This window comes from Erinaceus europaeus, chromosome 11 (genome assembly GCF_950295315.1).
Source record: "Erinaceus europaeus chromosome 11, mEriEur2.1, whole genome shotgun sequence".
In the NCBI taxonomy this organism is placed as follows: Eukaryota; Metazoa; Chordata; class Mammalia; order Eulipotyphla; family Erinaceidae; genus Erinaceus; species Erinaceus europaeus.
The window spans coordinates 42,750,221-42,776,003 of record NC_080172.1 but is presented as its reverse complement, the minus strand read 5'-3'; the positions used below and the strand labels follow the sequence as shown (position 1 = coordinate 42,776,003).

At 41.2% G+C, this 25,783-nt stretch overlaps 1 protein-coding gene across 17 annotated transcripts in view; it reads right to left on the bottom strand.

The window, feature by feature from the left end:
- Positions 1-25,783, bottom strand: part of CAMTA1 (calmodulin binding transcription activator 1) — a 1,087,698-nt gene that overhangs the window by 517,932 nt on the left and 543,983 nt on the right. For all 17 annotated transcript variants that reach the window (XM_060201382.1, XM_060201376.1, XM_060201377.1 and 14 more), the window contains one exon: positions 18,327-18,462. In XM_060201382.1, coding sequence (XP_060057365.1) covers positions 18,327-18,462 — 136 coding nt within the window. The remainder of the gene's footprint in view (positions 1-18,326; positions 18,463-25,783) is intronic.

The following is a 25,783-nucleotide window of genomic DNA, read 5'->3' as shown; positions in this document are numbered from 1 at the left end:
CTGCCTGAGAAGTCAGCAACACAACAGTGAAAGGAGGAAAACCTTGCTGACCCTTGAAGTCTCCATCCTACCCCATGAGTACTAGGCAGCAGAAAAGTCAGCAGAAGCCACCAACACAGCTCAAAGCCCTCTCTCTGGATGCTTGGATTAATTCACTTGTATTTATTTGGCTTTTATAAACAAAAGTCAGACTTAATGCATTCCATTCATCATGAGGAAAGGGCAGTCATCCTAAGGGGATCTGTCAAACAGACGCTCTTTCTGTAAATAAATAAAAAGTTGACTGTGCAGAAAAGGAAAATTACACTGAACTGGAATCTGGGATTTTTTTTCCCCTTTCATATCCATAAGCCAAAATATTGCTAAAGCTTTTTATAAACAAAGATAATGAGTTGTATAATTTATGTAAATTAACTAATGTTGCTGCATTTTCAAGAAGTAACATAAACTGCATTATTTATTTGACGTTACTTTTGGAGTTAAAAAAATAGTTATAATGGGATATTATACCTAACAGGTTTCTACCATTGTTTTCTTATTAGGATTTGTGGTTTTGAATATAAAACACACACTCGCTGAATGCACCACAGGTGTGGCATTATTTTTTCTGTATGAAAATGAGAATGAGCTTCTCAAAGGAGAGTATCAGGCTCCTGACCACAGCTTCCATGCCTGCAGGAAACAGTACATGGCACATGTGCCTGCCGTAGTCTGCTGACATGAGGTATTTTCAGCTAGTGTAGGGTGTAAGTTGATCAGCAGCCCACAGGATACAATAATGTTACCCTCACCCATCTTCATGACTCAAAGAATGATTCCTGACCAGCAGCAGTAGCACCTGGAAACTTGTTCCAAATGCTGAATCTTAGGTCCCACTCAGTCAACTGAAGCAGAATCCCCACAGGGACTGAACATACAGTGATTTTGGAGAAACAATAATCAGCATTATTTGCAGTGAAGACCCAACCCTTCCTGGTCCCCTTCTGCAGGAGACAGAATCACACAGAGGATTCCGAAGAGCTGTGTCTCCCCAAGTCTATTTCTGGATCACAGCATCAATCCCTATTCCCCTGCACATAGAGCATATATTAAAATGAGCAATATATGCACACACCACACTCTGCAATTCTTAATACTATCATATTATGTGCATTAAAAATGCAGGAAAGGATAATTAAGCAAAATAAATTAAACAAGGATCTTGAAATATACATTCTGAAATTCTTCTGCTAACATCTGTTAACTACTGTCATGCTCACTATATCCTTTTCTGATACATGCACAAAACATGCCAAATAGCAAATGTCAATAGTTCTAATTTGCAACCCTATTTACCAAACCCTATTTAGCCAAAGATAGCCTTAAGGTAGAGAAAGGAATGCTATTGAAAAGCCATTGATCTTTAGGAAGATCTTCTTGTTTGAGAAGGGGGGGGGATGTATGAGGAGGGAATCCCCTGTCTTCTCTACCTCTGCTAAAGTTCCAAGACATATTCATTCAATACCAGAGGTGAGGATAAGCAAAAGAAAAGTATCTCATACCAAAAAAAAGAACAGAGGGTAATTTACTAAATTTATTTCATCTCATCTCCCTTAATCATGTAAAAGCAAAACCCCCCAAAATGTTCTGCATTCTGGTTTGTGTCCAACACAATGTGCAAACTAATTGAGTGTAAGAAAGGCATTGCTTTGCATTATATCAGTTAAAGTAAGTGTAACAATTGCTCTTCCTACCCCGAAGCTCTGTTTCATTTCTGTTTTTGTTATAACTCAGTCCATTCACAATATGTCATTGCAAACACTATTTGCAGAAGAAAGTATAAAAAGCAGATTCTTTATTTCTTAGTGCATTTATTTTCATTTCCCTTCCGCAAGGTCTCTACATTTATACCATGCTTCCATCTGGAGGGCTTAAAAAAGTTATAAACGAAGTTACTATACATAATGAGGCACATGCTCATCTGGTATTTAGCCCAAGAGTTTTATTACCAGGTGTTGCAATGTGGGGGTGGGGGGTAGGGCCAAAATACTATGCTGCAACTCATTTCCAAACATTTTCCATCAGGTCTAAAAGTGTCCATTAATTGGGGAGGGGAGTTACATCAATGAGGATTACTTAAAGACCTCCCCCAGGAAAAGGTAGGTATAGCTGACTCAGCAAGACACAGGCTGCAGGTACCCAAGCCCTTGTGGCTTGTACCCTGCACCTCACAAGTCATCAAGGAGACTCCTGCCCACTATAGAGCACCAGGAGCTCTTGTGGGAAAGATCTCCAGACATTCATTCAGTAACTTAGGAAATGAAAATCCCAGTCTCTCCTGCTCTCAGAGCTGGTGAGTAAGAAACAAACTAGGAAATGGAATGTTGCCCACATTGACAGTTCCCTTAGGGAGCTCTCCAAGTTCAGTGTAAAGGGAAAATGAACTCCATGAGAACAGAACAATCACAATGCAACCCCACCTTTATGGGCTGGGGGCCATAATGTAAGAATCAACAACTTCACAGAAATTAAAGATCAGCAGCAAAACTCACTTGCTCCTGGACTGATTGGTCCTCTGGAACACCAAGCACACTCTGTGAAAAATCACTGCTGAACAGCTCAATGTGTGCTCTTCAGGGAAATAGGAATGAATATAGCATTATGCTGACAATTAAGCCTAATTTTGTATGTAAGAATACATAACAAAATGAGAGCTTTTAGTAAAATGTCAGTGTTGGAGTGTCATGCCAAGGAAAAGGAGTTTTTGTTCATTCCTGTGGCACAAGAAAGAGTAAGGAGTCTGTCAAATGAGGAGTCTCAGACTGCCCAGTATGATTTCCCATGGTCTCCTACAGAAAAAAAAAATACAGTACTTAACCACTTGCCTAATATTTTGGGAAGAGAAAGAAGTCCTAGAGTATTTTGAAATTTGCATTATCAGACGATGATACTTTTGCAATGTCACTAGAAAGCATGTGGGTTTGTTATCTGTCACCTGGGAGCTCCACCTGTGATGTCTATCCTCAGTGGCAGTCCTATGCTGCCTTCTGCTGCAACTATACATCTTTCCTAGTCCAGTGTCATCTACCCCATTTACTGTGCTCTGTACAGATGCAACTCACCAGAAAAGCTTTATAGTCTTACTGGTTTCTTTGAGAATGGTTCAGGGCAACCTCTCACATCCTACACAAGCTAGTCACACTACTACCAGAGTTCTGAGATCCAACAGTCATTCAGAGCCTCCTCCAAGGCATAAACATATCTATTTGAAAGTTTCAAGCAAAAGGGAATCTCTGCTGGTCTCCATCAGCAAGGCAGGTGCTGAAATACATAGACCTCAGCAGAGCTTTTTAGCTTGAAGAGTTAAAAGTGGGAACATAAAGACACAGAGATTAAAAGACTCACTAACACTAGACTCTAACCAAGGGATAAAACTACATCATCCATGAATAAAGGATGTAAGAAGCTAAAAGGAGGGGGGTTAGAGATACCCACAGTCACTTGCTTAGAATTTATGTTTCCATAAGTGAGACATTAGGATTCTCGTATGGAAAAGAAATTACTGGTACACATGTTCCCTGAGGAAGGCTTCTCAAGAGGTCCATTTCAGATTTAATAATAATTCATATTCTTCCTTTTGAAATGGCAGGCCAAGTCTGATTTCCTTATTACAGTCACCGATCCATGAATCATTAAGCTGCAAAACAGCAGAAGTTCAGTTTATCACATACCACCGAGAATATTTAATAAAATAAATTCTAAATAATCAATTCTGGGTAGAGTCAATATCACATAGACTTTTGTAATAAATGTCTGCACTCCCATCCATCATAAAACTTGTATGTAAATTGTGGCAAGGAAGTCTCACATGCTGTCATGTAAATACTTAAACATGGACAAATAGCATCTGCCACCTCCCTGTGGTCTCCATTTCGGGGTTGACACTGTTAGAGTGAACACGTCCAAGCTGCTTTCAAAGCCCTTCAAGGCTAAAATGCAGGTAGCTCAGTCATTCTCTCTTCTCTAAGATCCTAATTCCTTAACCCAACTGGTGTAAGCCAGGTCACTAGTCATTGACTCAAATGTCTCCCAGCACAGAAGGACAAGGCATGTCAATAGGATTTGTCTTGTCCTCTTCTCACTGTCACAGAGCAATGCCACTGAGCAACAGAGAAGGGCTCACAGCAAAGTCTAGAACTTCCCAACTGCAACACATGTAACCTTGCCTTTTCAGACTGAAGACAAAGAAGCCTCCACCACATGGACCTAAGGCCACTGAAAGTGAGAGAAAAGAGAGACCCTGACTCCATCTGAACAAGTGTGGATAACAACACTGATGTGACCATTGACTTATTATGAGTAAAAATGCAAAGTTCCTTGTAGAACTCAAAGTGACTGTGAACACCGTCAGGCTGCAAACTGAGTCCTAGGACAGATCACAGATCAGATTTACATCCTAACAAGGATATGTGGCAAGTGACAGACAGACACACACACACACCAACACACACACACACACCAACACACATACACCAACACACACACACACACACACACACCAACACATACTCACAGATCTGGCCTCCTCCCAGATCTCCTGCTCTTTCTGAAACGTGCTGCCATAGAATAGGGGTCCACAAATGCCATTCACAGTGCCATTTTTATCCATAGCCCATTCTAAAGTAAATACCACTTTATTGGAATGGTGTCTTTAACTATGGTTTGTTTTTATATCTCAACAGACGAAATAGAAGTCATTTGATTCATAAACCCTAAGGTATTTGCTGTTGGTTCATTACAGAAGTCCAACTTATCATTCATTCATTCATTAGAACATGAGTATTGGGCACCAAATGTATAGAGTCCCTGTGGAGTGGAAATGAGTAATACAAGGACTTGATGATTCTCACAGGTAAGAGTTGCTACAAAACCAGTCTATCCATTTCCAGGTAGGGCACTTTGCTTACATTCTTCTCTCTCTCTTACTACCAGGGGAATAATCCTGAATGATGAGCTCAAATCTCATAAGCAAATTTTTTTAATTGACCTGGGTGTTTAGATATGAATTGCCAGGCCAAGTTGTAAATTTTTTTTATGACCTTGGTTTTCTCAAAGACTGTGAGATAAAAAAATAAAATAAAATCTATCTTCCATGGATTGAGGATGCAGGAAGAGCCTTCCAAGTGGCAAAAGGATGGCTTCTGTAAGTTCTTTAAAGATGGGTCATGCATGTACCTGTGGCCCACATGGGATCCTGCTAGAAGGTAAAACTTGATTTGGAAAATCTGGTTTGGAAGATTTGGGCAGAGTCTCTAGTGATACTGAGACTTCTGACCTGGGGCCATACCTTGGTGGCAAGTAGTAATCTGACTACTGGTATATCTGTGTTAGTCTCAGGTCTTAGGTGAGTGAGATATGAGTGCTTAGCAGCAGATAGTAAAGGCAAACCCTGAAGGACACACTACACTACTAGATGTTGGGATTTACAAGTCTAAAAGAAATAGGAAAGTAATTTTGGGTGTCCAGAGGAAAAGCCCAGGCACCTGACAGATGCTCTTTCATAAAATCACCTGTTTTTCATCTATAGTTCTATTCTGGGGTTAATGGAGAGTAAGTGAAAGGAAGTGCAGCAGCCAGCAACCCAAACAAACACAGAAGAAAGCTGCCAGTGCCAAAATGAAGTTCTCCCTGGGCAGCAATGTGAAGACTGATTCCCTGCTTTCATTGATTTCTGTCCATTCTCTCCTCTCCTACAGGGAGCACAAGAGCCCTTCCCGCTTCTTTGCATGGGGTGAATGCTTGTTGCTGCACTATGGGAAGCAGACAAGCAGAATTAGCTGGGCTTATAAGCATTCCTCTCCCTTCTATTAGGGGCAACCAATAGCAACTAAATGAGTCTCATGACTTTTCTAAGACAAGGCTAGAAATCTGATCCATGAATGAGGAAGGAACAGCCCAGAGAACAGGAGCTACAGCTTCCAATGACAGGAATCAATTTCCCCAACAAAGTGAGGGAGTGAAAAGATACATAAAGGATTAGTAGGTGAGAAAGGTATCTAGGTCTAAGTAGAAACTATTTCATTAAGAACTTTATGGTTGTCTTTTTGGGTCTACTTGCTTGCTTCATTTATTGACTCACTGCAAACTATTGTGCACTTTTGCTTTCAGTTATATACTCAGCCCTAATTTACGGATACATGTGTATGCATATGCCCTACATCATGGGCCCTGGTCTATATCTAGGTATTGGGGCTTTGTTAGGAAGTGAAACAGCCGAAATGGAATTAGAAAATCCTATGAGAAAGGAAAGGTCATCCTCCGAATGGAGGCTGGATAACATACTCTACCTACCACCCGAGGAAGATGGGTCCTGAAATTGGGGCAGCTTGGAACGTTCCTACTCATGACCACAGAATGTGAGCTCAGACCCACAGGGATGCAGAGATTACATAGGCTCCTAAGCTGAATATGAGGCCAAGATCAAATCAATGGGGTCTACAGTCAATAATATTTATATGCCTTTCCCATATTTGGGAGCTACTCTCTTTCCTGATCCAGCTTTCTAGCCCTGTTTCCAGCCATGACTCATCTCCCCAGATAATAACTTGGGTGTACCTGCATATCAGAGGTCAGGCTCAGGAAAAAATTAGTATGCTCATGGACCCTTTGGAATATAACTAAAATAGGCCTACTAGCTATCTTCAAAAGAGATCCCAAATCTTTATATTATCGTCCAAAATATTCCAGCCTTTAGGTTCATGATTAGTCAACAATTTGTTTGGCTTTATATGTTAACTCTTCTTCTTTCAGTCAACAGGTTCCAGATGCTAACATGATGCCAACCAGACTTCTCTGGGCAGACGACCCCACCAATGTGTCCTAGAGCCCCGGTTTCCCAGAGCCCTGCCCCACTAGGAAAAGAGAGAGACATGCTGGGAGTATGGATCAACCTGTCAACACCCATATTCAGCTAGGAAGCAATTACAGAAGCCAGACCTTCCAACTTTTGCACCCCATAATGACCCTGGGTCCATACTCCCAGAGGGAGAAAGAATAGAAAGAATAGGAAAGCTATCAAGGGAGGGGATGGAATATGGAGTTCTGGTGATGGGAATTGTGTGGAGTTGTACTCTTCCTACATAGGCCTATGGTTGTAGTGTTTTCTTTTCATAAATAAAAATTTAAAAAGAAAGATTAGTATTTTACTACTTTTGTCAAGTGAATGTCAGAGATATTCTTTACTGAATATAAACAAACATCTCTAGTCACTTACCAAAGGGGTATAGGGTAAGAATATATAGAATGTTCCTAAAAGTTATCCCGTTTCTGGATGAAGCAATAAAGTACACTTAACATAATCAAGGCCATGTGGCATGGGTGACATCTAATTTCACATCTGCTACATATTGGTACCCAGATCAAGGAATGCCCTCAGTGAATTTTGATAGTGGCATTCAAGTTTCCACTGTAGTCAAATATATTAAAATTCCCATCCAAGTCCTCCCTGACTAATCTACAGTGATGTTAGGGGAGCATTATGACAATAATTAAAATCACGTTCAGCATACCAAATTGATATTCTGCCACATTACCTTCAATAGGGTATTTCTAGCTCAGTAAGACTCAGATCAAGTTTTAAAGGGAGAAATGCAAAGTATTTTTCATATTGTAATCTACCAGATACCTCATAAAGGCAAAAACTAGAAGCACATTTCTTCTTGGTTTATCTTTATTGACAAGGGCTTCTGTAAACACCACCAACAAAGTCCAAAGTTCCTCAGGCTGGTGGCCCCTAGAGTCACCAAGACTAGGCTTTCAGAAGGTTATACTCAAGCGTTGATATTTTAAAAGCAATAGGACTTATTCTGCAATAAGATAGGGTCCCTGTGCTGGGGACACAGCATAATGACTATGCAAAACTCATGTCTGAGTCTCTCAGGGCCCCCATAAACCAAACCTGAGCAGTGCTCTGATCTTTCTCTCTGTCTTTCTCTCTCTCATTAAAAAAAAATATTTTTTTTTTTAAAAAGAAGATATGATTCCCCAGGCCCAACTGTACATTCATTCACTAGCAAACTGCTGTGTGACTTGTCCTTAGCTACAACCCAGAAACCATTTTTATTGTTTCCAAATTGATTTGGTGTCTAGAGAACAACCGACTCGATCCCCAGTGTCTTTAATGAGACTGGTTAGTCTTCAAACAGCCACATCTGTGTGCAAAAGCTTATAGACAATTTCTCTGAAGGTCAGAGGGTTGTCAGAAAAAGATACAGGAAAAAAAAGAAAAAAAAAAGAAAAAGAAAAAGATACAGGATACTCAGTCAAAGATGAGATTCCATAAGACAAATCATATAGCATCCGAGCACAAATGTTGTATTGGATGTTTTATTTATCTTAAATTCAAATTTATCTAGCATCCTCTCTCTCTCTCTCTCTCTCTCTCTCTCTCTCTCTCTCTCTCATACTAAATCTGGCAACCTGAAATAGGAACACACAACTCCACTCCCATCACTGGAAGCTTGAAGCTATGGCTTCAGGACAAATGGAAATGACAGTTCATGTGGGAGTCAGTAACACAACTTGTCACCCCTAAGTGAAAGCTGACATGGAAATGTAAAAGCTACTGAAAATCAGGGACAAAATCCCAGCTGTGGAGTGATGGCAGGTCACTCAGGGTTTTTACATTGCTAGATGATGAGCTCCCAATCAGGGAGGTGGATAGAAATAGGCATCCTTATCTTTTCTTGTAGCCCCTGGGTGACCCGTGGGAACTGGATTATAGGCTGGAGGAAGAGGTGGAGAGAGAATTTTTCCCACATTGGTTAGTTGAGATTAGAAGGAAGGGAGACCCATGATTAGTCAACAACTTGTTTGGCTTTATATGTTAACTCTTCTTTCAGCCAACAGGTTCCATATGCTACCATGATGCCAACCAGACTTCCCTGGGCAGAGAGCCTCACCAATGTGTCCTGGAGCCCCACTTCCCCAGAGCTCTACCCCACTAAGGAAAGAGAGAGAGACAGGCTGGGAGTATGGATCGACCTGTCAACACCCATGTTCAGCAGGGAAGCAATTATAGAAGCCAGACCGTCCACCTTCTGCACCCCATAATGCCCCTTGGTCCATGCTCCCAGAGGGATAAAGAATAGGAAAGCTATTAGGGGAGGGGATGGGATATGGAGTTCTGGTGGTGGGAATTGTGTGGAGTTGTACCCCTCTTATCCTGTGGTTTTGTTGTTAGTATTTCCTTTTTATAAGTTAAAAAAAAAGATTGAATTAAAAAAATAAACTGTTAAAAATAAACAGACAAATAAATAAGGAAGGAAGGAAGATCTACCACTTCTGTCAGCAACTTTCCCTACCCTTGTTCTGACTTAAACCCATGCCTGATAGTGCATACAGTTATATTTTAAACCTTCTATTCCCGTAACCCTGTGGACTAAGAATGTACCTGCTGGGGGGGTGGTGGTTTAGAAATCAATATGGTCTAGTGATGGAGCCAGACCAACCTTGTAATGGTACTTTTCATATGAAGTCTCTGAAATGCCCCATGTAGGTGACATTCCTAGCATGGCAGAGACCTAGGTGGTTCCCAGCCAGTTAGATATCCTTGGATACATCTGCTAACCACCTGATTACATCCTCTACAAAAACGGGGTATGTACAAAAAAAGGGGGATGTTGACAAGTGATGGAATGAGATGATATACCTACAATGATAAGCACAGGATGAGGCACCCAATAATTTTTTTTTTTTAGGCAACTGATGCTTCTGTTAATTGACAGTGACCTTAGAAGATAAAGCTTTAAGAAAAATCAGAAACTCTGCATGGGTCAGTCTTCTATGAGCTCATTGGAATGGGAGCAAGGAGGGGTGATGTGGCTACTTCCAAATGTAGCTACCTTAATGTTATGTATTAGTTAAAATTTTAATTACATGAATTGGGTGAAGATATGTCACTAGAGATGCTAAGTAATTAGAAAATTAAGGAAAGACTATGGATTTGAGTACCTGAATTGATTCTATCAAAACACATCCAGGTAGTGTCCTGCAAGGCAAACCAGACAGAGCAGAAAATAGCACAGCAATCAATGCTCAACACCATCAGCAGTATTTGAAACCCAGGACTTGGGTTCATATCCCAGATGTGTGACCAGTTAGGATAAAAATATCTACACAATTAAATTGAGGGTTGGAGGGAAGCTCAGATAAGGGAGGAGCCCAGAATGGTAGGTCTTATTACTCAAAGCTAGGACCTTAGGCCATTAATCTAGACATTGTTCTCATCACATTTAAATGCCCTGTGTCATATTGCTCTGTGTTTTTCAAATATGTGTTGTATCATCCTTGCCTCTTTCCTATGACTAATAGGTTATCTAGTACTGAGGTACCAGGAATATGCTTTCTAGCATCTAGCAACTATTAGAGCACCAGTAGGTGTTTATGAAGCTGAACTGAATTAACAAAATCTAAGAGAACACCCATTAAGAAACCTTCAGGGTTGGGGTGGGTGGTGGTGCATCCGATAGAGTTCACATGTAACCATGAGCAAGAATGTAAGTTGAAGTCCCCAGTCTTCACCTGCAGAGGGAAGCTGCAGAAGAGGTGAAACAGTCTTTAGGTGTCTCTATCTCTCTTTCTCACTTTATAATTCCTTCTTACTTATCAATTTCTTTCTGTCCTCAAATTAAAATAAGGAAAGAATGGTCACTGAGAGCAGTGGATTCTGAGCCCTGGTGGCACAGATAAAGTGCAGAAGTTTCTATGTACAAAGACAGAAACCCTGATGCCTACCTGCAGAAGGGAACCTTCATAAGTGGTGAAGAAGTATTGCAGCTCTCTCTCTCTCTCTCTCTCTCTCTCTCTCTCTCTCTCTCTCTCTCATAATCCCAGATATTAAATGGAGCCAGCAAAGAGAACTTCATGAATGGTGGAATAGTGCTTTGTATTTTCTCTGTAGATATACAGACAGACAGATGGATATCACCTCTTCATTAAAACAAGTCAGAAAAAAATATTAACCTGAGTGGTAGTCACAGTGCAAAAACAAGTTCTGAATGAGGAATACTGTGCAGTATAGACTGATGAGTACAAGTGAGAAGAGAGTAAAATAATGCATCCATAGACCAAAGCCACAAAATCATTTGTGAGAAGTTAAAAAAAAAAAAAAGCATGTGGGGGTCTAGTGATGACTCACCTTGTTTTGGGACCTCATGGTGACCCACCTGCTAGAGCATACACATTACTATATATTATTATATGTAAGGACCTGGGTTTAAGTCTCTGCTCCCTATCTGCAGAGGGGAGGCTTCATGAGCAGTGAAGCAGTGCTGCAGCTGTCTCTCTTATCTCTCCTTCTCTTTCTCCCTTTCTATTTCTCTTTCCCTCTCAACCTAGCAAGAAAAAACATGTAGGGATAGGCAGTGGCACACCTGGTTTAATGTACATACTACCATGTGCAAGGATACAGATATAAGCCTCCTTTCCCCACTTGCTGGGAGAAAGATCAGATGGAGTAAAGCAGTGCTGCAGGTGTTTGTTTTTCTCTCTACTTCTCTCCCTTATTCCTCTGAAATTTTCTCTTTCTCTATCCAATATGACAAAAAATAAATTTAAATAAGAAAAAAGGATACTATGGGAATGATGGAGTCATACAAGCACCAAGCCTCAGTGGTAACCATTCTGATTTTTTTTTTTTTAACACAGTGGGTAACACAGGCTTCTCTGCTCCTCCACACAGTTCTGGCTCTCAGCTGTTTCTTTATGTAATTCACTTCTCACTTGCTCTTGGCTTATTCATCTCTGATTTCCCATACCTGATTTGTGCACCATACATGTTTGTGACTAGATGCTTTAAATATTTTCCATCATCTGCAAGCAAAGTACCTATTTATCTTGTGGCCGCGAGCAGAGCAGGAATGATCTGGCTTTGCCACAAGGCAGACAGTTATTTCATGCCCTGTTAATTCCTAATTCAGTAACTACAATATAATTCCTGCTTTGAAAAGAGGTGCTTTTCCCCCTTTTTTAATATGTGACCTAAGTGTCCAAATAAACAACATCACTTCTAATGAGGCCGAGTCCACACATATCACCTTGTTAGGGTTGCTGCTGTTCTCCATGGGCTTCTGGCTCTCGGGCAGGGAGTGGAGAAGTTAAAGCAGTTATTCACTATTTCAGGCAGCAGAGACAGGTCACCAAAACTGAACTGTCTCTACAATCAGAGAAGATGGCTGGTGGGCAAATGGTCCCAGCCAGGGGCTAGAGGATTTCTGTCCACCTCAGACCAGTGTGGTGGGGAGGAATGTTTTTGTCTGGGCTTCTCACAATTGAACCAGCAGCTTCTATGCAGGGACAAGTAACTGCTTCCAAAGACAGGACATTGGAGGCAATACATGCCTTATGGTCAGAGCAGAGAAAGCCTTGTCCCTGGGAAGTGAACATTCGGTCCAGATTGGGCTGGGAGAGATACTAACACTTTGCGATTATGGCCACTTTATTTAAGTCACTTTATTATTTTTTATTTTATTATATTTTGATTTTTATTTATTTTTTATTATTTTATTATTTTTATTATTTTTTATTATTTTTCAGTCTATCAAAGTTCATTGAGATTTCCAAAGTCTACCTAGTTGTATTTAGCAACCACAAGTGCTGGGCTCCCCATGTTTGTCATTTTCATAAAGAACGAGCCAGCCTTAGCACTCTTCCTATGTGATTCTACTGTCAGAGTCTTCATCCCCCAGTGCCAGTGTTGTGTACTCATTCTGCATCAGTTTATGGTAGGATCTGGGGCAAGAAGAATCCTGTGTGAGGTTCAGTCATTTTGTGTGTGAAACGGGAATCATCATCATATGTACTTTGCATGGATGTTTTGATCAGGATTGAATGAGAGTATATACCTGGTGTACAGAGCATTTGCAGGCTCACCATTGCCACTATGCTAAGTGTGTGACTCTCATCTGAGTGAGAACTCAGCACTGAACAAGGGGACCTAGAGGAGACCTCAAGAGTTGGTTTGGCAGGCTGGGGATATGGATTGACCTGCCCACATCCATATCCAGCGGAGAAACAATTACAGAAGCCAGATCTTCTGCCTTCTGCATTCCATAAAGCATTTTGGCCCATACTCTCAGAGAGGGATAAAGACTAGGAAGCTTCCTGGAGCTCCAGTGGTGCAATCTTTTAACATGTGGTACTTACACAGGAAGCTTACAATGAAGGGGATGGAACCAGGAGTTCTGGTGGTGAGAACTGTGTAGAATTGTACCTGTTATCTTACAATCTTGTTAATCATTATTAAATCACTAATTTAAAAAAATGTTGCTTTGGGATGAACACCCAGTATTCTCAAAGTTGAGGCATAAAGACCACATAAGAGATAGCCCAGAGGGAGTCAGGCTATAGCGCAGCGAGTTAAGCGCAGGTGGCGCAAAGCACAAGGACCGGCATAAGGATCATGGTTGGAGCCCCCGGCTCCCCACCTGCAGGGGAGTCGCTTCATAGGCGGTGAAGCAGGTCTGCAGGTGTCTATCTTTCTCTCCTCCTCTCTGTCTTCCCCTCCTCTCTCCATTTCTCTCTGTCCTATCCAACAACGACAACAACAATAATAACTACAACAATAAAACAACAAGGGCAACAAAAGGGAATAAATAAATAAAATAAATATTAAAAAAAAAGAGAGATAGCCCAGAACAATTCTGAAAACAGAGAAATGGAGCTGCTTTGGCTCTGGCTCTCAGCTCCCAACAATTGCCCCAACACCCCCTCCTCCAGATGCTCCACCCTGGTAGGACCTGGGGAGAGAACATCAGGCTTACATCTACATGGAGAGTGAGACTGACTTGCTGAGATTTCATCTCAGGAGGCGTTGACATCACAACCACCTTCTTTTTCCTCCCTGCCAACCCCTGTCATCCCTGGAAACCTTATCAAGCTTGCTTCTCCTTGGCTTACAGACAAGACAACTAATCATGGACCTAACAGCTCGTCAACTTCAAAAGCAGCTGCCCCCATCCTGTGCCTGGCTAAGAAAATCAATATGCCTTTGTGTTGCTGTGTGTACTCTGCCCCCCCCCGCCACCCCCCCTGCCTCTGAGAACAAAAGACTCTAGACTGCTGAGCAGTTCCAGGAACAGGCCTGGAAGTTTTCCTGGCCTGAGGGAAGGCTTATAGCAAGTGATATGTTAAATGGTAGATTCAAATATCTTTATCATGCCCTTGAACTGAGAAAGTCAGTTCAGGTGGTAGAAAATCACAGCTCTAATCCCCAGACAGTTCTGTCTGCCTTACTCACTGTGAGGGCCACTGGCTGGTGCCATGCTGAGCATGATGTTGGTAGGGAACCAATGAGAACTACCTGATTAAAACCACTGAAGGAGAAAGTCAAGTTCAAGCTTAGAACCCACTGCTTCCCTTGAGATGCACATGCCATGACTACCCCCATTGCAATTCCCCAGTGAAAAGAACCACCTTCCCACTGTCCCTTGCAGGGCCACTGGAGTTCCCAACCACCAGTTCATTTGGGAAAAAATGCAGGAGAGAGAAACACCATTGGGAAGTAGGACTGGCATTCCCAGAGAAGTCTTTCTTTGGGGGCTGTTTATAAATCATAGTCAGGATAATCAGTTCACTAAAGATTTCCCTTAGCAAGAGAATGTGTTGGTCCCCACAATCAATTAAGAAAAATTGAAGTCCAGATTGAATGGGTGTCATTATCCATCCATTCATCCATCAGTATCTAAAATAAGGTGAGAGAAACAGTAATTGTCATTGCTGGAGGTGGGAGAGGGGTGGAACATACACTAAGGAGAATTTAGCAATGTTTAGTAGGAACGAAAGCATTCACACTTGTATCTTAGCTTTAGGTCTAGATTGCATAAGTATACAAATGAAAGTGTATACAGATGTTTACATGTTGAGAAACTTAAGGGAACCTAAAAGTCCCTGGATTAGAGAAAGGCTTAGGTGTTTATAAAACTATAGCCCCATAGGGACAAGGCTACCTGACTTGGCCCTCGAGGAATGAGATGACCTGACACTGATAGGCAAAAGATAATAACTCTCTCCTCTCTTACATTCCATTTTCAGCAACTGTTTTGCAGGGGCAGTGAATTTATTAAAATTGAAATTGCAAAGAACTGCAAACAGAAACTCACACTCCCCTCTCCCCTACTTTGTTTCTGCTTACTGTTTGCCTGCAGGGCAGCCTGTAGAGCTTAAGACCTGTTATAAGTACGAGATACACAGAAAACTTGTCATCATCAAGAGATCAGAGGACCTGATGACCTCAAGGCCCTATCCTCTTTTTTTCTTGAAAACTATCTCCTGTTTGTCAAGAAAACAGACAAGCTAGAAGCTTCTCCAGGCCCTTTTTCTATTTTGTAAACATTTCCTGAAACAAAAGGACAGGAAGGTAAACCTGAGCATAGTTCCTGCCCACACTCCACTTGAGACTGCAATAAACCCTTCCCTGGATTCTTGCAGAAGCTGGTGTGGGGAGCTCCAGTGGTGCAATCAGTTAGTGTGCGGTACTTATAGAGAAGCTGGTGTGGTAGTGTTCGACTTGGCTCTTTTCTTTTCTTTTCTTTTCTTTTCTTTTTTCTTTTCTTTCTCTTCTTTCCTTTTTTCTTTTTTTCTTTTCTATTTTGTTAATAGGATAGAGAGAAATTGAAGGGGGAAGATAGAGGAAAAGAGTCAAACCTGCTTCACCAATCATGTACGTCCCCCCTGCAGGTAGGGAATGGGGGCTCTAACATGGTCCTTGAGCATGGTAATGTATGCACCCAACCAGCTGCATAACTGCCAAGCCCCATGTTTGACTTTCTAGTGAGTAGCAACCCCACATTTGGCTTCATTTATACTTCACTTATACAGTGGAACACTACAGAGTAGTCAAAAGGGATGAGAGGAACATATACATATCAGTAGCTGTAGCTCAGTCCACAATTTAGGAGAAAAGAGTAAATTATACAACATGGAAGCTACACACACAATCCTACCCAACATTACAGATTCAGCGTGTAGTCAATTTTATCTAGGAAACATCTCTGAACAAGCTGTCTAGCACATTCTGACCTCCTAGGACACTTGCCTAGAAGCTCAGACCTCTGCGCTCCTCAGTCATGTTAATGACCTCTAAGTATTAACACAATTTTCCCCTCAAGGAGACAGTGAGTTCATGGGCCTGACAATGTGATGATTATTTTTTCTGCAGAGATGGCAGGGCCCTGAATGGAACAGAGCCATGGTCAGTGTCAAGTTCAATGGGAAAACTCCCCAGCACAGTGGAAGAAATTGCCATAATGGGGCCTACTCTCCAAGGAACCCTTTGTTTTGTGGCCAACACTCTTCCAGCTTGCCTCTCACTCCTCCTGCTCCAATGCACTTCCATCCAGACAATGGAAAGTCAGGGAAAAACCTCCAATTTCCATATTCCCTTCCTCTACATTATGGGATCCAGACTGCTCTGGACATGCACCTACACAGTACATGGCAATAGAAGAGTCACAAATAACTGCAAATATAAACATGGCCTAAAAATAACCATAAATCATCCTGAGTCCATCCAGTGACAATTCTAATTTATAACACAAGGAGAGAGAATGAATACAGCGGCTGCTTTTTTCCTCTGGAATCCTGAGCTGCTGTTGGGAAAGCATTTCATCCTGCTGTTACTCACCACCAGAAGTTCCTTATTTGCATATTCTAAAAATTGAAAGGTAACAGGGGCCTTCAGTCACCAGGGATGTTTGCTGTGGTTTGGGAATGAATTTCTATAGACCCAATTTGTCCTACCTTGAGTGAATAACCCTCTCATCTTGCCACCCCCACCCCATCACCTCTTACCCCCACTTCTCATTCTTTTTACACATCCTTCCCTAAAAGGATCAAGTTCTCCGTCCTCAGGACTAATGTATTTGGACAAGTAGAGATCACAGTCCTGGAGTAGGGTGTGGAACAATAAATTTGGACCACCTGTATTCAGATGCTCTATTCAGTCATTTAGGGCATGATCTGCAAACTCTGAATACAGGAGAAGATGGGGAAGCAGACCATCCCCTATCAAGGCTTTTCATTGTTCCTCATCATAAAACATTGTCATCAAGGGTTTAAAAAAACTCACAGAAGTATACAACTAAAGCCATCACTCTCTGTGGGATAATATAATAAAAGACATTTATGCTATTTTTAACATCCATAAGAGCACACAATTAACTTGAAAAAATGCAGGTGCATTTTACCACTGAAAAAATGGCAAAGTGCATCACTAAGAGCACGAGTGTATGTGTGCGCGTGTGGATGGGGGGTGTCTTCAACTCAAATGTGTTCACAAGCCCAGCACCACAGCACCACAGCACCACAGCACCCAACACACACACACACACACACACACACACACACACACACACACACACACACACACACACACATACACACCGCTCTCTAGGTAGCTTCTCTGACCCATTTGAAACACCCAGTGAATCACATGTCAGCATTCTCAGCTCCTGACCTCAGTCAGCACCTGACATTCTCCTGGGAAAGATCAGCAATAAGTGCCCAAAAGGATCAGCAATAGATGCTGAAAATTGGGCGCCCACTCCATAGCAAGACAAGAATACACCCTGATTGTAGTCTTTCCCTTTGCCACTATGACAAATGAGCCAAATCCTCAAACGAATGAGAGGAACCAGGACAATGTCTCCACAGCTTCCCCAGGTGAGAGCCCACTTCCCTTGAGGACCTAAACAAAAGTTTATGGAAAATCCCAAAGCATTTTTCTGCAGTATCCAGCTTACCCAGCCTAACAAGAATCCCACAGGATGTGATCCCCTTTAATTCTCTTTGCCCCTGCAAGCTCCCTGAAGTTGAAACACTCAGAGGGGGATGGGAGAGTTTGCCAGCTGAGGATGGGGAGGTGGTTCTGGATGGTGGCTGCTATGGTCCCTCTACACAGAGGCAGGTCAGAGCCATGTAGAGACAGGGGTTCCAAGCACAGCTTGGTCTTCCCTGGCAGCTGCAAATTCTCCTGCCCCTGGAGGCTCCTCCTGATACATTCAACTCATAATTCCTCAGACCCTTGCACATCCCCATCAGACACCAATGGTTCCTGAGAAATAGGAGCAGCTTAATCAAATGTGGTTTCCCAGAAAACTGGAATGGGGATGCTAGGATTCAAAGACAGGAAAGTAATTAAAAAAAAGAAAGAAAGAAAGAAACATGACAGGGTTTTGGAAAATAAAAATATTTTCTGACAGGGGTGACCAGTATCAGATAACTGTAAAGAAATTCCATCCTCTGTGACATCTTGGAAATGACATTTGTGGACAGGTTTTATGACTCTTTACCTCCACTCCCTGGACCTTCAGCTTCATGTGGTCCTCTCGGGTAGTTTTCCCATCTTTCCTCTTTTTCCAGCAATATCCATCTTTCCTGTATTTCACTTTCTTCCTGTTGTAGAGGATCATTGAGCCATTCTGTGGTCTGGAAACAACAAATGGTTAAGTTACCAGGAGAAGCAAACAGAAGAAAAATTTATGAAGAAAGATAGTGTCGACCAGTAAAAGTCTCAACAGAGAAAGCAATATTCCACATTTGCTGGAACATAATTTTTCACCTTTTATTGCAGCTCCCTGGATTAACCATGTTTTATGGCCAGCCAAAATTTGCTTGCAGATTTGGTACCTAATGAATTAAATGTGTCAATGATGGGTTTAAAAAGCATCCCCTTAGTAATATCCACTATCTAATCAGGATATATGATGTGGGGATCTGAGCTTAGCATGGAAAAGTAGGGAAAGAAAAAAAAACAGAGAAAACATCAAAAGAGGAGCTGGGGGTGTCATGGCAGCCTGCAATATCTTATCTCTTGTAGGAAGATTTTTCTACAGATCTTTTAATCCATCACCCAGCATTAGGAAATAAATAAGTTGAACACAGACACTAGATGACTATGTTAAGAACAAACCAATGGAAAAGCTGGTCGCTGAGACCAAATGTCTCTGATTCACTGCCTGTATTTAGATGCCTGCTAGATATGAAAGCACATCTACAGCCCTTCTTTTCACGCAAACTAAGTACCTGATTCTTTCCTATTTGGAGTTCAGCTGTCAAAGCTCTCAGAGAATGCTAGGTAAATTTGTCTCTGTATGCTCAACCCCTGTACATTAGAAGGAGATGTCTGCTTATAAAAGGCTCAGAAGGGGATGGTCATATTTGCACCATTTGAAAAGAAGCTGGAATTTTTCTAGAAATCCTACCTTAAGCACAGAGTAAAGAGTGTGCTTCTCTATGCTGCCATCCATCCCTTCAGAGGCCCCTTGTACATACTCTGGTTCAGAAACACCAAGGACAGAAGGCAAGTGCTTACTGAACTACTTCCAGAAGCAAATTTCAACAAGCATGGGTAGATTTAGCCTTCAAGAAAGACCCCCCCCCTTGATAGGCCCCCAGAACTCTCAGCACAGAAAAAAGCATTGGCAGGTGAGTCTGTGCAGAGATAGCATAAGTATTCTGTCTAATACCCAGCCAAGGGGTGAGCTCATCACATAACCAAGACAAAAGAGAGAGCTGCTCCTGCTTCCTTCCTCTACCTTCTCCTCACCCCCTCCCCTTCTTCTTGCTTCTTCTCCTGTGTGTGGCACTAGGACCTCTCACGTGACCGATTTTATCATTTTCAGGTCAACTTTTCCATGTCTGTTTTATTCCAGATAGAGAGAAACAGGAAAGACAGAGAGGCATCACAACACCAGAATTTTTCCCAGTACTGTGGCACTCCAATGTAGTGCTGAGGCTCAGGCTCAAGTCATGTTCATGGAAAGGCACACACTCTACCTGGTGAAATTTCCTCTGATCCTAAAATGACTTCTTCTAAAGTAACATGATATATATTTTTCTGTGACAGCAGAGGTGAGAAAGTAAACCAGCTGTCCTGTCCCAGGACAAGAGCACCCATTTTAATCTTTTCTCAGTATAAATACTGGCTACTAATTTCTTTCTATTCCATTGTCTGTAGGAGATTTAAAAATCATGCCAGGGTGACAGCAGTTAACTGTAGTCTTTCCCCACCCCCACCCACCTCTCCTCACACACACACCATGTCATCCAGCTGCAAGGTTTTGACTATACAGCCATTCCTTTGGAAATTATAGACTTTCAACAGTGGCTCGCAACACTTCATTGTTTTCTGATCATTGTGCAATTGGTTTGTGTTGGTTTCCTCCCTAAATCTGTTCTGACTAAAACAATCAGGAAATAGCTCCACATACTTGTCACAATGCTGTCACCTGACAGTGTCTGCCTGACACTTGTAAGGAATTCAGCATTGAAACCTTATGGTCCTCATCTATTTGTAAGTTGGTGCCTTCTACTTTCCATTTCAGCCTGGTCTCATACCTGACCTTCAGTGACCTCTGACCTCATTACAAGATTTGTTAAAGGACTCCAAGGTTCAAGTGCTACACTTAGAACTATTGTAAAGAATAAGCAAAGGTTTTCCTCTAAGTATTTGATTGTTTCTGGTCTGACATCTAGGTCTTTGATCCATTTGGAGTTGATTTTTGTTTCTGGTGAGATAAAGTGGTTCAATTTCATTCTTCTGCATGTTACAACCCAGTTTTCCCAGCATCATTTATTGAAGAGAGCCTCCTTCTTCCATTTAATCCTTTGAGCCCCCTTATCAAAGATTAGATGTCCATAGGTGTGGGGATTTATTTCTGGGCTTTCAATTCTGTTCCACTGGTCAGTGTGCCTATTTTTGTTCCAGTACCAGGCTGTTTTGATGATGATGGTTTTATAATATAGTTTAAGGTCTGGGAGTGTGATGCCTCCATTTCTGTTTCTTTTCCTCAAGATGGTTTTGGCAATTCTAGGTGTTTTCAGGTTCCAGATAAATGATTGTAGTGTTTGTTCTATTCTCTTAAAGAAGCTTGGTGGAACTTTGATGGGTATTGCATTAAATTTGTATATGGCTCTGGGGAGAATATTCATTTTGATGATATTTATTCTTCCAATCCATAAGCATGGGCTGTCTTTCCATTTCTTGGTATCAGTTTCTATTTCCTTGAGTAGCAACTCATAGTTTTCAGTATACAAGTCTTTCACTTTGGTCAACTTGATTCCTAGGTATTTGATTGATTTTGCTGCAACAGTGAATGGGAGTGTTTTCTGGATGTCTTCTTCTTCAGATCTAGTGTTTGCATAAAGAAATGCCACTGATTTTTTGTACATTTATTTTTTAGCCTGATACCTTGCTATATTGCCTAATAACTTCCCGTAGTTTTCTGCTGGATTCTTTAGGTTTTTCTATGTATACTATCATATCATCTGCAAATAGTGAGAGTTTGACTTCTTCCCTTCCAATCTGTATTCCTTTGATTTCTTTCTCTTGCCTGATTGCTATGGCAAGAACTTCCAATACTATGTTGAAGAGTAACGGTGACAGTGGACAGCCCTGTCTAGTCCCCGATCTGAGGGGGAATGCTTTCAGCTTCTGTCCATTGAGTATGATGTTGGCTGTAGGTTTGCTATATATAGTCTCCACTATCTTGAGGAATTTCCCATCTATTCTCATTTTTTGTAGAGTTTTGAGCATGAATGGGTGTTGGATTTTGTCAAAGGCTTTCTCTGCATCTAATGAGATAATCATGTGGTTTTTGGCTTTGCTTTTATTGATGTAGTGAATGACATTGATTGACTTATGGATGTTGAACCAGCCTTGCATTCCTGGGATGAATCCCACTTGGTCGTGATGAACAATCTTTTTGATGTGTTGCTGTATCTGGTTGGCCCAGATCTTGTTTAATATTTTGACATCTATGTTCATCAGAGATATTGGTCTGTAGTTTTCCTTTTTTGTTCTGTCCCTATCAGCTTTTAGTATCAGGGTGATGTTGGCTTCATAGAAGGTGAAAGGGAGTATTCCTGTTTCTTCAATCTTATGGAAAAGCTTAAGAAGTATGGGTACTAACTGTTTCCTGAAAGTTTTGTAGACCCTGGGTCCATGCTCCCAGAGGGATAGAGAATGGGAAAGCTATCAGGGGAGGGGGTGGGATATGGAGATTGGGTGGTGGGAATTGTGTGGAGTTGTACCCCTCCTACCCTATGGTTTTGTTAATTAATCCTTTCTTAAATAAAAAAGAAAAAAAAGAATAAGCAAAGGAATGCACCTGGTCAAATAGATAGGAATATGCATTTATCTCAACTCCCCCCAATAGGAGTGAGGACACCCAAGAGACTGTAACTAAGATACCTCCTTGGTCCCAGAATGGTTATCAGTTAAAGAATATGTATTAATCCTACTCTTCATAAGCACATCTGTGATATGCTCCCTCCTATTTTCTTTTCTAAACATGCAGATGAGCCTCAGCAGTGTATTCAGACCAGATATCTCCAGATCATAGATGATATCACGCAGAAAAAATGAACTTCCAAAAAACTGTCACATTCATAGTCAAAATCAAACTTCACCCATCCAAAGAGATTCTTCTCCTTTGGAAGGCCCACCCTCTACATTCTGTAAATTTGATAGTCCCATCATCCCACAATTTTAGTAGGCCATAATCCCACAGGGAGCCAAAGCATCCAGCTTAAATGCCTTAATAAATGGAATCATCATTTTAACTTGCAATAATGAACAGCCTAATAGTGTTTAATCCTTTACTCTGATTTTATTAGAGTTTGCCTCTGCTCTGTGTAATGCAGGAGGGTCCCTCCACAGCTCACAGGTCCTAGGAATGGCAGAGGTCCCAGATGGCTGCCGGAGGGTCCACAACATGAAGAAGAGTCTGTGCTACCTGCTGTCCCAGAGTATAGTCAAGAACTGTTAGGAAGGAAATCTGAGAAAGAGGTATCCTAAGCAGGGAGTGAAGACAATAACAGTCACATGGACAATAGAGTAAAAATGGAATTCACACATGGATGAGATAAGTGACTCACCAAAATGCGTGAGTCCAAATTGGTCCCAGCAGGATTAGTTTATGGCTACTATGACTCCAGAACTTCTCCCAAGGCTTACACATTGTTTAGCACAGACACTGGAGCTAGTCTAGGTGTGAATTCCAATTTTACTCTATTGTCCATGTGACTGTTATTGTCTTCACTCCCTGCTTAGGATACCCTTGGTTGTCCTACATGCTCTTCAAGAGCTTGAAATGTGGTTGCCCAGCATATTTTCATGATAGAGAAAATGGTCCTTTCTTTGTCTCCTTCCTTTTCTTCGCTCATGTACACATTCTTCTACTGGGGTTTTCTGGGAACACCTCTCAAACCCCTTCCATTCAAATTCTCATTACCAGAATTCCTTCTGAGAAAAGCTGAACTAAGTGGCAGTGTAAGACAGGGAAACAATCTAGATCTCCACTGCAGCAGCAAAAGAAAAATCAAGAGGAAAATAGTTGTGTTGTTCATTCTAACCAGGGAGGCTTCCAGCCACGTAACCTTTTAATCTAAGGAACTAATAGTTAGCAAAGTCAATAATACTCAGCACAATCTGGTGAAAAGATCATGGGATCAATGGGAAAGTTACTGCAAATTATAATGGCAAAGAAGCAAATACAAAATTAAGATACATAATCAATACAGAAGAGCAAGATGGGCTAGTCCTAACAGCTATTACCACATTTTGTAATGCCTCTATTTATTTATTTTTTTTTGCTCTGTGTGTGTTTAAGAATGGAATCAGCATACAAATAAATAAACTAATGAAACAGAATAGGAAGTCTAGAAATATTTCCACATACATATTCAGATTTATTATACAATAAAGTAGGTATCTCAATCAGTTTGGGCAAGACAAGTGACTTTATAATAAAGAATATTAGGCAAATGGATAGGTACAGGGAAAAAGATAGAATTGGATTGGCATCCATCTCAGGAAAATGTGAAAATGTACCCTCATGACAACAACAATTCTATAAATCGACATTTCTTCAATAAAGTGATACTAAAGTTGAAAAAAAAAAGTTAAAGTTGGCTCTATCCTGTTGGTATGCATGAGACCCTTCTGTTTCATTGGTTTAATACCCCCTGCTTAACACTATTCTATTTATATAACCACTGTATTCTATTTACATACCACTTCATTCTATTTACATAACCGCTGTTAACAAGCACCACCCTCCCTCCAGGGCATTGGTTCAATCCCCACTGTTTCATGATATGTTTTTGCTCTGCCCCCTCTCCTTGTCACACTCTGATTTTCACCAGTCACTTTTCTCTCCACCCTCTCTATGTCACATCCTGTTCATGCCCTACTTGGGAAGTATATATAAAGACAACATTGTTCGTTTTGGTAGAGTTTAGCTTAGCTCGGCTTAGATTGTGCTGCGTCCTGCATGAATAAAGAGATACTGCCTACAGCTCAACCATGAGTCCCTGGTCGTCTGTTACCCATCCGTGAAGCCAGCCCGGCGAAAACAACATATGGCGCTACAACGTGGGACTGGACCTGCGCAACTCCCAGATAAGTGAAGACTTTGCCTACCTATGTACTATGGTCTTCTCTTCTACTTATGAAGAGGTTTGCCAAAGCCTCTACTGTTTCATCATGAGACAGTTACTCTGTCTCTGGAACATTTTGCTCTGGGCCACACTTTGTTTCCCTGACCGGGAACTTTGGTTTCTTATGACCGGGATCATAGAGCTTGGGAGATGCACGGAGATTTCTCCTTGGACTTTCTGGATTCCCTCTCCCATGTTACCTGGGGAAAAGGACTACATTTTGCTCCGGGCCACAGTTTGGTTCTTTATGACCATGATCGTAGACCTTGGGATATGCATAGGGATTTCCCCTGGGACTTTCTGGATGTCTCTAGAAATTATGTCTGCATCCAGCATTTTTTTTAAGTCAATGTCATACAAAAAATCAGTCATTTAAATCACTCTCTTACGAAACAGATCTCACCATGTAGCATCAAGAGTCCCCAGAGGGCGTCCTAGTCCAAAAAGCTCTTCAAAATTCCATTTAGGGTACTTCTGACTGTTCCTGCTGTATTGCTTCAGGCATCTACTTTTAAAAGCATCTTCCCATCAAAGAAAGAATCCAATCAGGAGAGTAGAACTAACCATGTGTCTCCATTCTTGGGGATTGCCAGGGTACTCAAGAATGCTCCTCAAATTAAAGTAGTCCTTCTCCATGGGAAACATGCGAGAAGAAGAAGAATCTTTTGGATTACAGCCATCCTAGGATTTTAATTTGCATTTCCCTAATGACTAATAATGTTGAACATCGTTTCCTGTTTTTATTAGCCATTCATATAATTTTGTTGTTTGTGAGTCTATTTGAATATTTTGACCATTTTTAATTGAGTTATTTTTCTTCTTTTTGAATTTTAAGAGTTCTTTATACATAACTGGGTAGAAATGCTTTACCAGATATATGATTGGTAAATATCTTTTCCCAGGTTATGACTTGTTTTTTTATTTTGAAGAGGAAAAGATTTGAGGCTAGACAGTATCACATCTGGTTGAATCACATGTTACCATGTTCAAGGATCCAGGTTCAAGGCCCTAGTCCCCACCTGCAGACAGGGGAAGCTCACAAGCAGCAAAGAAGTTCCTGCAGTTGTCTCTCTCTCCCTCTCTCTCTCTTCCTTCTCAGTTTCTGTCTCTATCTAGTAAATAATAAATAAAATACTTTAAAACAATACTTCAAAAAAGAGAAAGAAAAAATTACTGATATTACTAAAGTCATATATATATGTATATATATATATATATATATATATGTATTTGTTCATTTTTAGTTATTGCTGGGAGCAAGCAATACAAATACACAACCTCCTGGCAGCCAATTTTTTCTTTCTAC